Source organism: Euprymna scolopes, chromosome 24 (assembly GCF_053919585.1).
Source record: "Euprymna scolopes isolate OS-2025 chromosome 24, ASM5391958v1, whole genome shotgun sequence".
NCBI classification, from domain to species: domain Eukaryota; kingdom Metazoa; phylum Mollusca; class Cephalopoda; order Sepiida; family Sepiolidae; genus Euprymna; species Euprymna scolopes.
The window spans coordinates 24,443,726-24,458,284 of record NC_136505.1 but is presented as its reverse complement, the minus strand read 5'-3'; the positions used below and the strand labels follow the sequence as shown (position 1 = coordinate 24,458,284).

The 14,559-nt window shown below is 33.5% G+C and overlaps 1 protein-coding gene across 1 annotated transcript in view; it reads right to left on the bottom strand.

Annotated features, from left to right (window-relative positions):
• The window catches only part of LOC145246462 (cyclin N-terminal domain-containing protein 1-like), a 637,275-nt gene that overhangs the window by 561,701 nt on the left and 61,015 nt on the right, over window positions 1–14,559 (bottom strand). The window contains exon 4 of the mRNA XM_080108080.1: window positions 13,736–13,901. Coding sequence (XP_079964206.1) covers window positions 13,736–13,901 — 166 coding nt within the window. The remainder of the gene's footprint in view (window positions 1–13,735; window positions 13,902–14,559) is intronic.

The window sequence follows — 14,559 nt, the reverse complement described above, 5'->3', positions numbered from 1 at the left end:
AAAAGTACCCGTCGTTGACTGGGTTCAAAAACAGCCTACAGAAAATGGACTCTGGTTTATTAAAGTATGATAGCTTATGAAAAGGAAGGGTTGTAAAGAAATAGCTTCGAATTCGAGGGTATCAAAACCAAAGCAAAATATGATGAAAGTAAAAATAAAATAGATAAACCCCATAATTTATTATACCCTACCTGTTCACACTGAAACACTTATCACAATATTCTGTGGATCTATATTAAAAAACCTTGTTAAACTTTGTGACATATTTCCATTCTATGGAGGTCAGGTGCGAACGAACACCCCATAATTTTATTATACCATATTTCTTCAAACTGAAACATAATTATCAAAGTATACTTACGCAGATAGATATGAAAAGTCTTTATTAAAGTTTGTGCCTATTTCCATTCTATGGAGGCCAGACGCGAATGCAGACCCCACACTTTTATTATACCATTCCTATTTAAGTTAAAACATACTTATCAAAGTATTCCTGTGTACATCTATATCAAAAACACTTGAAAACGTTTTTTTTTTTCATTTTTAAATGTTTTATTTCCATACTTTGTGGACCAGGTGCGAACGCAGACCCCACAATTTAAATGAACCACCGTTCTGCAGGATCAAACATACCCATTCCTGTGTCTCGATACAGCTTCTATCATTATATGTAATCAGTTTTTTTAAAATAGTCAACCATATAGGAGCCTATTCGTGACCAGGTATTTATTTGCTCCCCCACCGAGCAAATTAGGCACAAGGCCGATTTTTAATGTGAAGAGTGAAGGGGAAATGGGGACCAACTCCCCGAGGAGTAGGGGAGCTGGATAGTGACAATTGGTATGAAGGGTTGCCCCTACATTGACCAAGGTCTTATCTGTGGGGTCGCCTCCACATAGGGTCTTTGCTTGCAGTATCTACCGGAACAGATAGTATTTATTTGCTCCCCCACCGAGCAAATTAGGCACAAGGCCGATTTTTAATGTGAGGAGTGAAGGGAGGGGGAAGGGAAAAAGGGGACCAGCTCCCGAGAGGTGGGAAATGGGAGCTGGTTAAAGGTCAGGCATGTGGGGTTGCCCCCACATCTGGTCTTTGCTCGCAGTATCTGCCGGAACAGATACTACACTTTGATCTTGCCCGAAGCCACGAAGGTGGCCTATTTGTGACCAGACACATACACACACACACACACACACACACACACACACACACACAGGCATCCAGCTTTATATATATATATATATATATATATATATATATAACTACTTCATTTACTCACATAAATTTAATATACAAAAGTATAGATTTATGCGTAAACTTTAAGTATTTACTTCAAAAGTGCTCAATACGTAGGTAGAGCTAGTTAGTAATTTATAAAATATATATGGCGATTAAGCTACACTGAATATTCTGCGTTTTATCCACTATAGGATTCGTCAGGCTTATGTGCGAATTCTGTGGTTGTTTCTTGTTTTTATATATGTTGAGGATTTTTAGTTAGCCAATCAGCTTTCTAGTATCCACCGCGCCCCTTCCTATCAGCCAATGGGCATGCATTTTATCGAACAAAGGATCTGTTTTAGAGTTTACTTACATATATATATATATATATATATATAAGTAAACAAAAATGTGCCACATCTGACATCCAGAAATAGAATCACCCTTCTCATAATCACATACAGGCAGACAGAGAGAGTAGAAGAAAGGTTAAACGGAGCATAAAAGGAGTGCATTCAGACAGAGAAGGGAACAGAGCTTTATTCATACATGTTGATTTATACGTAAATAGAGAAGCATTATTTTGTTATATTTAATTAAAAGTTATAAAAGTCTAGAAATTGACGAAATATTAAAACTCATTTACTTTAATTAACTGTGTAATATCTATTGGCTGAGCAATAAGTTTAAAAGTGTGATTCGTTTTAAACACTAAAATGTCAATGTTTTACCAAAATAAATAAATAAATTTTAAACTTGTATTCGATTGTTTTCTCTGATTATTGAAAACATATTTTTTAAAATCAATTTTAATCTCAAAATATTTCTATTTAATTCTTATGATGTACCTGCACATAAAGATATAATTTGAAAATAATGTATCACTCCGCCCACAAAAAAGTATTTAAATTTTTTTTTTTATTATTGTTTTGTTTTTCTTTACTAAGGAGTTACCATTTATTAAGGCCCAAAGGTCACTCGAGGATTTAGGGTAATGATTGTCAGGTGGCAGCTGAGACAACACTGATGATTGGAAATTAAACAGAATTCAATTATTAAAGAGGACGGCGCAATAAGATAATAATAAGACGACTATGTTATAGTCTGTCGGAACGCAGCCCTGCAGTAGTTTGTTGATAAATGGGTTGTTCTAGGAAAGAAACTTTGCTTTTGACATTTTTGTTTAGTTTTATATACAGATAGAGCATAAAGAAATTGTTGACATTGGTTGTAGCTAGACGAATGTCTACTGTGAATGTTTTCGGCGTTAAAACTCAAAATTTAGTATCAAACTCCTTAATAGATAAGCATATCTAAGGTTGATAAAATAATCAACATTCATGCACTGAAAAACTCTCAGTGTGGTTAAGGAATCTAAAATTTAACTTTAAAAACTTATTAAATTGATGCTATAGCGAAACATAAAGAAATTGCTGTAGTTGTTGAATGCAGAAATACTTTCACAAACAAGAATTTTTTAATTTTAAAATTGGGCAAAATTTAGAGTTTGTTGGCTTAGGATTAGTGGTTTATGTTAAATGGATGATTGAATATGGTTAAATTTGTGCTCATTTTTGTATTAAATATTAATCACTATTAATCTCCAACTGTGCATCGAATGGTATCATAATATTTACTTCGCTGCAGCTTATCATAACAAAGATCTATACTACATTTCAGCCAACTGTGCCCAGTAGTTTCCAAGAAAAAAGTGGAACGAACAGACAAAAGGACAGACAAACGGACAGATAGACAAACTAAGGGAAATATAATATAGATTATCGAATATAGAGATGAATAAAATATAAAGGGAAACAAACCTCAGAGAGTAGATAATCCAAAAATGAGAAATATTAACGATAATAATAACAACTAATTACTTATAATATAAACATAAAACATGTAATAAATAATCACATTCGACATTACGTTTATTAATAAATAAATCGTCCAAGATTCTTCTACTCAATGAATAATATAGTGGCTATAGGCGTTAGTTACGAGATATTGCAAAGGTTGCAAGTTCAATCCCTAATATAATGCACTATTAATTAATTAAGTTAAATTAATCATGGAATACTTAATTGACCGAAACTGAGGTCAACACACCTTTGAGGCAACAAGTATTACCAAATCTTAATTTTGCTTGAAAAAATTTAAACGGTCATGTTCAAATCTCAATTTTAAAAGGTTATAGTTCTCGTTTTTATGTGAAAAGTGAAGAGATAATACTCAAACTGAATTTTGTCACATTAAAAACCACAATTTTAAATGCACCAGCCCAAATGTGACAACAGTACTCCATACATGGGCGAATGGTGGCCTTATAGCGGTACAGGATACTTTGAGGTGTAAGTAGTTTTCTAGCATGGTAGAGAGAGCCCATCTTCTTTGCAGTAGCCTTGGCAATGTTCTCAATGTATTTATTCCAGTTCATGTTCCCTGTAAACGTTAGGCCGAGGAATTTAAAGGAAGTACTTTCATGTAATGTGTTCTTTACCATTGCTATTGGTGGTAGAGAAAGTTTCTTGTAATTATTGAAGGAAACAAGCTTAGTCTTAGCACAGCATTGAATGTAACCATCCATTTTTGTCCCCATTCCACTACAGATTGGAGGTCATCCTCTAGTCTTTCTGTTATTTCCTCATATATGTGTTTATTTGTTTTCCCCTCGTGCCTGTTATAGCAAAAATCGTCAAATCAGCAAATATACCCATCTCCGAAACAATTTTATCAGGACGGTCATTTATGAATATCAGGAATAATAAAGGTTCAAGGATAGACCCCTGAGGTACTCCCGCATTTATATCATATAGTTTAGATGTACGACCGTTGAGGACAACTTGGATTTTTCTCTTACTTAAGAAGGATTTAATTACATTATGTATTCTTCCAGTGATACCATATGATCTAATTTTCCTTAGAAGACTATCGTGCCATACCCTGTCAAAAGACTTAGATATATCGAGGGCTACTGCTCTACCCTTTCCTATTTTGTCCAGTTAACGGTATATACGTTCAGAGATTACAATTAAGATATCTGCTGTAGAACGGGCTTGCCTAAATCCATATTGTTTTTTGGTCAAGAATTTATCACTAGTAAGACATTACGTCTTATTATCAGACTGCTTAAATAAATTTAATTCATTTCAATTTTATATTTGTATGCATATCTGCATAGAAGGGTCTTTTAACTACTCTAATCACCAAAGTTAATTAATAATCTCACCATAAAAATGAAGAAAATTACTACAATAAAAAACATTAGAGCACAATTTAAGTTACAAAGCTTTATTCAGCTTAAATAGTTTTGTGCAATTATAAATAATTATGTATAATTATTTATAAACTAGAGAATTCTTATTGAAGGGAGATAAAGTCCAACAAGGAAAGTGGTTTATTGAATTACTTTTTATTATGACTAGCTAGATTATACAGTATTATTATTATTATTATCATTATTATTATTATTATTATTATTATTATTATTATTATTATTATTATCATCTCATCTATGTCAGAGTTGTCAATTATTTTGTTCATCACCGTATTATCAATTACTATTTTATTTTAATTCCTTATATCAGGTGGCTTCATACCTTGTCTGGAGTGATTTTCATAAAAAAAAGAGTTATTGGATAAATTAATTAAACACAAATTGCTATTTACCCATAGCTTGGAGGAAATTATGGGTAATATGTATGAGATTTACCAAGAGTATTAGTGTGTAATTAAACACATAGATCCAAAGTAAGATAATCAGCGATGATACCATTATATCAATAATGCACTTTCTAGTCTTTAAGTCATGAAACTTTGATTGAAATACCTTTAAGAATCATAAAGAAAAGTCTTTAATATGTGAGTTCACATTTTAATAAATGTAAGAAAAACCAGAGATAATCTAGTGTGTCAATATCTGGGGGCATTAATTTAGGATAAATTTGGATAAAATAAAAAAGATAATGCAAAAATTATAGTATTAGGCGGAGATGGGTCGTGCGTTTTAGAGGTCTTAACTACTTAAAACTTTAGTGTCCTGTATTATTCAAAATATAAACACAATAAACCACATAAGATATTATCCATCGAAAATGAATCAAAACTAGCACTAAGAAAGAAAATTTTTACTTACACTTGAAAGTTTTATCATATAACTGCAAAATATTTACCCAAACCCTCAGAATTAATCTTATGATACATTGGCTTGTATATTACATAATAAACCACACAAAATTTTATCCATTGAAATAAAACAAAACTGACTAACTCGAACTATTTCATTAAACACTGAGGCACCATTGAAAATTCGGCTATGAAAATTTTTGTGGTGTTCCCCCTTCCCTTGGTGCCCTAAGTACGTCTTATTTTGTTTAATGGTTAATCCAACCCAGGAAGTACAGACATTGTTTATTTTCATAAACGAACTAAGTTAACCAAAAGATAATAATAATGTTATCAGTAATGTTTGAAAGTGAGAAACCATGTAGAAATAAATTACTACACCTATCTAAACTTTCAAAAAGGCGAACATATAAAAACTTAACTAGGACAATAAATTCTCTTATGCTGATCAGATTATCAGTGGCAACACTAGCATCAGAATGAAATTATATCATTTCAGTTGGATATTTATATATCCACTAAAAGAATTACCCGATGTTACATAGCAAAAAAGTGTAACACATTTCTATTAAAATTTTTATCACTCTACCTCCCACTATCCATCTCTCTATCTTTATTTTTCTTCTCCTGCTCCCTCTCCCATTCTTCAACCCTCTCTGTTTTCTCCACCAACTCCATTTATCTCCGGATATATACACACGTATACGTGCATATAACTCTCATTTATATAATAGATATAATAGATTCTTTCATCAATGATTTGCCATTTTCTTTCCAAATTAGTATATAATAGCACTGAAAAACTAAATCCCCTCTCCCAACCAAACCTTGCTAATCAACATAATGATTAATTTCTTTCTAAATTTGAGATATTATTCATTCGGGGCAACGCTGATCAAGAATATACAAATTTTGTGGTTCTTTGTTTTGTAGTTTATCTTCTTTTTTTTTACTTTTAACTGGACATACAAACACACATATACACAGACAACTGCGCTTTGCATAATAGATAAGACTTGTTCATAATAGATGCTTGTAGTTTAGGAATAGTTACAAATTGCATATGTATTAGGCACAAAATTATAGATTCTCTCACCTGGTTATGTCGACTTTAAAACAGTTTTTTCCTCCTTATTTAATGTTAACTTCTATTTTTAGGTTATGAATATTTCATCAACATTATTTGCATATTTTGCAAACCGCCTTGCTGTTAACTTTTCACGAGAATTGTTAAAATGCTGAAATACTTTCATCAATTCTTTTGCTGGCATCAACCATCCTGCATATCAGGTTTCTGTTTTTACACACATAAACATAAATTATATACAATTTATATGCATGAATTCATATATATATATATATATATATATATATATTTCAAAATATTATCAGGATTCTTGTTTTCACCTTTAAAAAATAGCGATTGTGGCAAGCAGAATATATTTTATTGTTATTTGTATAATTTTCCAAACATTCCTTACAATTTTTTCAGGTGTCTCAACCAAAAACAAAATAATTCTATTTCCAAGTACTTACGAGAAGAGGCGATGTAGATTATTACTGAAACGATAGAACAATCTCATATGTCAGCCTGTTCATTGACTTATGTAATATATAATAAAAATTCCAATCTTTCCTTTCTTCTATACTCTTTCTTTTTTATTTAATCATTTTACCGATGAGATCAGACGAAATGTGTATAACCAGTAACTTTCTGAATCCTGAATCGGATGAAATATAAATATCTAGATGAGAATCAGAAAAAAAACAGCAGTATATAACTTGTGAGAAAGAGAGATAAGATCGTTTGACAAGATTTGAATCCAAAATCCCTTACCTGAAGATAAGAAGTAAAATAATCTATCAAAGGAAATAATGACGAAGATGGCATTTTGAAATATATAATAATATTTTGATTGTATGCATAAATTTTGTAAAACAATGAAATCTTTAGTTAATTGTGATTTTTTTTTAATCAAATTTGAAATGAGATTATTGATTAACAAGAGATGCCCAACAAGGTATAATGAATACAACGACTAAATGAATAACTTTTCAAAAGCAGCATAGTAATGTAAAAGAAAAAATATTAAATCACATATAAGTATCAAGTATAGTTCTATGTGCATCAGGTAAGTTTTATGTGGAGAAGAGGGAGCAAGGGTCAGAAGATTGTCTCCCAGCCTTTCATTAAAATAGTTTTTTGTATTACCAAATATAAGGACATTTTCAGCTATATGACATGACTGTTTAAATATAATAGTCTAAGCTTAATAAGACATATGGTCAACTTAAAATAATTCTCACAAGGAGTTCTCACGCAAGTCATTAAGAATGATAGCTCATTGGTAATAACAGGTGATATTCCCTAGAGACTCTGAGTGACAACTACTCTCCTCAGATTTCCCATACTTTCAAATTATTTCAATTAACATTGCAACTCAATTTGCGTTCTTGCACCAGTTATTTTTCATTGAGTTCTTGTTGATAAAGGCTGATGACTTTACCTGGAAGTTGGGTGACAATAAACCTCCTCAGGATTCCAGAACACAGTGCTATTCCAGTTTATGTTTGGCTGGTGCTTTCCCTCCCCGGTCTTTCTATCTTCCTAGACCATTTTCTGTTGTATGAAGACGACTGGATTTTCTTATAGATGCTATATATTTGGGGGATGGTGTGTATATTCTTGTGTGGTGTCTGTATAATTAAAACATGACCATCTGTCTTTGTGTACATAGTCATGAGTGTATATGTGTGTGCGTATGTGTGTGTCACATATATACAGATTATAAGGAGATCTCATGACACATACCTTTTCTCTTTTCATGAGGATTTATGCATGCTCCCAAAAACACGACTTGAATATTATTGTTTGGAGACGGTCTTTATTTCGGATGTTCCTCGTTTCTTGGGAGGCCTCAGCTTCGCTAAATCGATTCAGATTTCTTCCTTCTTTTTCTGTTTACTCATCTTGAATAAAGATTTTTTTCATTCTGACTGACTGATTCTAGTCTGACTAAAAAACTCTCTGACTGCAATTACTCAAAAACTCACGTGTGTCACCCTTATATATTGAGGTGTATGTGTGGGGTGGTAGCATCCTATTAACCGGTTCACACTCAAGATGCACTGACCTGCATCTTGACCCCTGCTAGCATGCAGGTGCAAGTTTAAAGCCTGTCAGTGTTAACCTTTTGACTTCTCTAAACTTAACTTTAACACATGCACGTTGCTTTAAGCCAGTACAGTGTTAACCCCAACATATATCTGCCTTGGTAGTATTCATTTTCTTAGATTCGTCTTAGTGCATTCCATGTTTACAAATTTTCTTCACTCTCTATGTGTGGCTAAATCTAAACACAGATTCCATGAACAAAGCTTATTTCCTACAACTGCATGCATGTGGAACTCTGTTCTGCTGATCTGCTTTCCAGCTAACTACAATATGATCGTCTTTTGTTGAGCCAACCCTTTAAATAATCAAATTATACCAATTTTCACCACTAATGATTACTATGCTGTTGTCTCGATGACCACCATACACTCATTAACCCTTATCATGGAGTGGCCTAGATAAGTGGTGACTCCCTTGTAAAAAAAAAGTGCTATTTCAACTTACCTATTGTTCAAAAATATCACTGGTTATTTGGGTTGCTTTCTGTACTCTAGGATTTTTCTTAATATTTTGGGCCCATGGTTTCTATAATATAAATCTTTTCTTGGGTTTCAATTTCTTGCGATCTTTCTTTGCAGAGTTTTCAAAACTCTTATAATTGTTTGTTTTCTTTGTTTTATATTTCTTTTAGCTCTCTGGCGAGCGCTCTTTTTTTTTTAATTATATCTTCACCCCCAAACAAGGCATAGATCCACTTTGATGTAGGGAGCTACTATCAGGGACATAAGTTCCAGGGGTACTATGTAGAAAGTTCAGCAGCAAGATGTCTGTTCACGTTACACTTGATGTCAGTACAGTTGGGGAAGCAGCAACCCAGAAGGTAATTCTAAAGTCTAGCAGTTCTGGGGAAAAAACTATTAGAGTAGAAGGTTTTATTACTTCTAGGGATCTCTACTGTGTAAGGGTGGGACTTTGTTGCTCGTCGTGTTTGTCAGGGGTATTTACATTGAGGGGGTATAAGGGCTTGTAGTTCGCCGGAGAATCCACCATTAAAATACTTTTAAAACAGGCAGAAGGATGCAACATTTCATCGATTGGACATAGGTTAAAGCTTAGATGACAGTTCAGGACCTATCAGGTTGGCAACTCTCTTTTGAACCCTGTCCAAGAGTGAGAGACTAGTAGCAGATGCATCAGCCCAAATGTGACAACAATGCTTCATACATAGGCAAATGGTGACCTTGTAGCGGTACAGGATACTTTCAGGCATAAGGAACTTTCTAGCACAGTAGAGAAATCCCACCTTCTTCACAGCAGCCTTGGCAATGCTCTCAATGTATTTGTTCCAACCCATGTTCTCTGTGAACATTAAACCGAGGAGTTTGAACATACTTTTAGGTAATGTGTTTTTAACCATAGCTATTGGTGGTTGAGAAGGTTTCTTGTAATTATTAAAGGAAAGAAGCTTAATCTTTATAGCATTGAATGTTACCATGCATTTTTGGCCCCATTCCACTACAGACTGGAGGTCTTCCTCTAGGGTTTCTGCCATTTCCTTAGATATGTGATCATTTGTTTTCCCCTTGTGCCTGTTATAAAGAGTAATGTCATCAACAAATACACCCATCTCAGAGACTATTTTATGAGGGAGGTCTTTTATGAATATCAGGAACAATAAAGGTCCAAAAATCGACCTCTGAGGTACACCCACATTTATATCATATTGTTTAAATGTAAGACTATTGAGGTCAACCTGGATTCTTCTTTTATTTAAGAAAGATTTAATTTTGTTAAGTATTCGTCCAGTAATACCATAGGATTTGATTTTCATGAGAAGACCATTGTTCCATACCCTGTCAAAAGCCTTAGATATATCTAGGGCTACTGCCCTCACCTCCTTTACTTTATCCAGCACATGGTATATATGTCCAGAGATTACAATTAGAAAATCTGCAGTAGAACGGGCTTGCCTAAATCTATATTGATGATCGATCAAAAGTTTAGCAACTGTAAGGTGGTGAACTAGAGCTTGATTAGTTATGGACTCAAATATTTTGGTGAAAAGAGGGAGAGGGCTAATGAAGAAATAATTTAATAGGTCAGTTCTTTCGCCAGAATTCTTGTAAAATAATACCACAGAAGTAGTTTTCCAGCAGTCAGGAAAGCATGATTCGTTAAGGCATTTGTTGAAGAGTTTGGAGAGAACCAGAGCAACCTCAACGGAGCAGTTTTTTTAATAGTATAGCTGGGATGAGACCAGGTCCACGTACTTTTGAGGTGTCTAGGTTTTTTATGATATCATGTACTCGAGAAGGGGTGATTTTCAGATCATCTAATGTGGTTTCTGTCTGCAAACGAAAATCAGGGAGGGAGTGGTTTGCTGGGTCCAAAGTAGAATTTGAGGCAAACCGATGGGCAAGCATGTTAGCTTTATCTGTTGCTGTGCAAACAACCTCATGATTATAGGATAGTGAGGGAATTGTTGATTGCCAATCATTTACTATACTGTTGTAGATTTTCCAGAAATCACAAGTTCCTAATTTCTGCGCATCAATGCATTTTCTGGTGGTTTCGATCGCTACTTCTTTCTTACAATTACTTCTAGTTTCTATAAACTGTTGTCTGTTTGTACTGGACTTATGCCGGATAAATCTGTGGTATACATGTTGCCTTTGAGCAATGGCAGCTGCGCAAGTAGAAGTAAACCACTGGGGAGAGTGGGGTTTGCTATAGAACTTCTGTTTGAGAACATGTGCTTCAATTGCTAATTTGAACCATTCAGTGGTCTCATTTGCACACTGCTTCACAGGAAGAGAAAAGATATTTTCCCATGAGGTATCTCTGATGTGATCGCTAATGGCATCCCAGTCAGCCTTAGTGTTGCATCTTGTCGTTTTGAGCAATGACTCTTCAACTTGCGGTCGAGAGTTTAGAGTGATGTCTATCATTATCACAGCATGATCAGCATTCCCGCTAACTCATGCAATGATTCCACTTTGTGACTTAATATGATTTGACAGATTATTTTCTCATTGTTGAGTATTATCACATCCAGTCTTTTTGCTGGGATGAGTTTTTCCATTTGTATTTTCATATCTCATAGGTTTTATGCCATTCATTTTCCAATACCTTTGTCTCAATGTTAAAAGTGCAGTCATTTATACAGTTTCCAGTAAATTATCTTTCCAATCAAGTCATGTCTGTTTTTGTATTCCTTTTAAGCCAGCTTGCTATATTATTTTATGGGAATCCCTCCAGACAAGACATGAAGCTATTTGATGTAAGGGACAAACAAAAAGAAAGATGATTATCACAAAGATAGGAGATGCCTATTGATCATAATCTTGAAAAGACCAAGGACCAAGGTAGAAGGAGCCATGTCCCGATGTTGCCCAGAAAAGTAAATTAACTTATGTGAAAAGAAATAAGAATTTAGGAAAATATAGTATTTTTCAAAGAACCACGCGAACGTTCAATTGATATTAATAAATGTATGGAACAGTTTTTCTGCAGTAATATGCCATTTTATTATGTATAATTTTGTTATAAATGAATGATTTTCTAGATGTTGGAAGAAATATAATTAAAAGTAATTGTCTGTTTAATACAGTAAATACATGTACGGGAATGATGTTATGCTAGTTTAATAAAATTCAAAGATTATGGTAGCTATGTTTTTGGCAAATATGATCATCCATATATCAGAGGTATTTTGAAGAAAAGAATATATAGAAGCCTTTTATTGCTGAAATGTTTAATTATATTAGTTATGAATTTGAATAAATGAATGGTTTTCTAGTAAGTGAAAAAAAATGTAAATAGTATGAATTGTATGCATGATGCAGTAAATGTATGTAGGGTAATGATGTAGTAATAGTTTAATGAAATCTGAAGATCATAGTACCTATGTTTATTGCTAGTGTTGATATCTGTAGATCTAAGAAGAAAAGGTGCTGTAGAAATAGTGACATTTTTTAATAATCTTCTGGTGGTGACGTGAGGCGAGTGGAAGGACTTAATGAATAGGGGGTAAAAGTGTTTGTTACCATCTTTGGCATTCTTTTATGAATAAATGTAATAATTTTTAAACAGGGGATGATATGTATGCATAGTTTTGCAAAACACACTTTTGGAAGTGTTGTAATTGGTGAGAGCGAAAGATTTGTTTAGGAAGTGTTCGTTTTTTTTTATTCACGTTCACCCCTAACGAGGCATATCGCCCTTGGATGTAAAGGGCTACTATTTGGAACCATGCTTAGGATTTACAAGATGTTTAGAACCATGCTTAGGATTTACAAGATGTTTGGAACCATGCTTAGGATTTACAAGATGTTGGTTTATATTATATTAAAATTTCTGCATATCAGTACAGTCAGCGAAACAGGTAGCAGGAAGGGAATTCCAAAATCTAGCTGTTTAAGGGAAGAAACAAAGCTTTTTGGCATTTAGGGACCTCAACAGTGAAGGGGTGTGATTTTGTTGCTAAACAGGTTTGTCACAGATATGTACGTCGAGAGGACACAAGTGCCACGAGTTTATCAGAGTACATTTCATTAAAATACTTATAAAATAGGCACAGAGATGTAACATTGTGGCGATGGGACAAGAGTTGGAGCTTAGTTGACAAAGTGGGATATATTATATTGAAGACTCTTTTTTGGACCCTATCGAAGAGGGAGAAACTAGTGTTAGATACACCAGCCCAGATGTGGCAACAATACTCCATGCATGCCGAATGGTGGCTTTGTAGAGGTACAGGATACTCTCAGGTGTGAGTAGTCTTCTAGCACAAGAGAGGGAACCCACCTTCTGTGCAGTAGCTTTCATAATGTCCTCAATGTATTTGTTCCAGTTCATATTGCTCGTGAATGTTCAGCCAAAGAATCTGAAGGAAGAATTCTTGGGTAGAGTGTTTGTTATGGATATCAATGGTTAGAAAGGTTTTTTGTAATTGTTAAAGGAGAGCAGTTTAGTCTTACTAGCATTAAATGTTATCATCCATTTATGACTCCATTCTACTAAAGTCTGGAAGTCATTTTCTAAAGATTCTGCCATTATCTTAGATTTGTATACATCCATTCTTCCCTCGTGCATGTTATAGAGTGTTGTATCATCAGCAACTGTAGTGACAAGGAAAAATCGATGTTGTTTCATAAATACAATTAAGCACCAAATAGTCAGATTATAACACAATTTTTTAACCGACTTCAAATAAATTGAAAAAAGAAATCCAATAAGTAAATTTCTCAGTACAAATGAAATTTTGTAACTTACTTTGTAATGTGAATTTAGTTTACTGGCAATTTGACAGCAGGAAGTAATTCTCAACATTACTTGATTTCGTATTCTCTCTTGAACTGCAAGCCAATCACTTTTCTTGGTGTATTTTTCAGATAGGAGAAAGTGCTTGTAAAGTTCTTCAATATGTTTAACCATGAAACTGAAAGTAATAAAAACTTTTAATAATGAAAATTGATTTCTTAAAAATCTTGTATATAAAGGAAAGTTGTGTGTCTGTATATCCAATTATATGTTAGAAACTACACAAGACACACTCACAAAGCTGATGAATTCTTTTTTTTTACAATTTTTTTGGACAAAATATAAACACATTTCTTTTTTAATATTCATTATTTTGGAGATCAACAGGAACAGAATTAGTCAGAAAAGTCGACATTTAAAGCGATTTTTAAGGCTTGTTTTTTAATTGTTACAGGAAATAAGAGAGGAGTGATAGAGTGTGATAGTGGAGGGACAGCATAGGAGAGAGTAACGAGGATAGAAAAAGACATGGATAGAGAAAGAGAGAGTGATAATGGAGAGAGGGGATGGAGGAAAAAGAGCAGAATAGAAATAGGAAAAGACAGAGAAGTTTAAAAATAAATATGGTGTATATATCCAATATTTTCCCCGATCCCGATACAATTACCAATTCTGTATTAAATTCCCAATTCCGATTTCGATTCTTTCTTAATCTCTACATATTAACTGTAAAGTTGTTATTTTTCACGATTACCATAAAAATACATGTTAAATGTGCAAATATTTTCTTGAACGTAATGATACACTTGTGAGGGATGATCTATCGATTTTAGTTT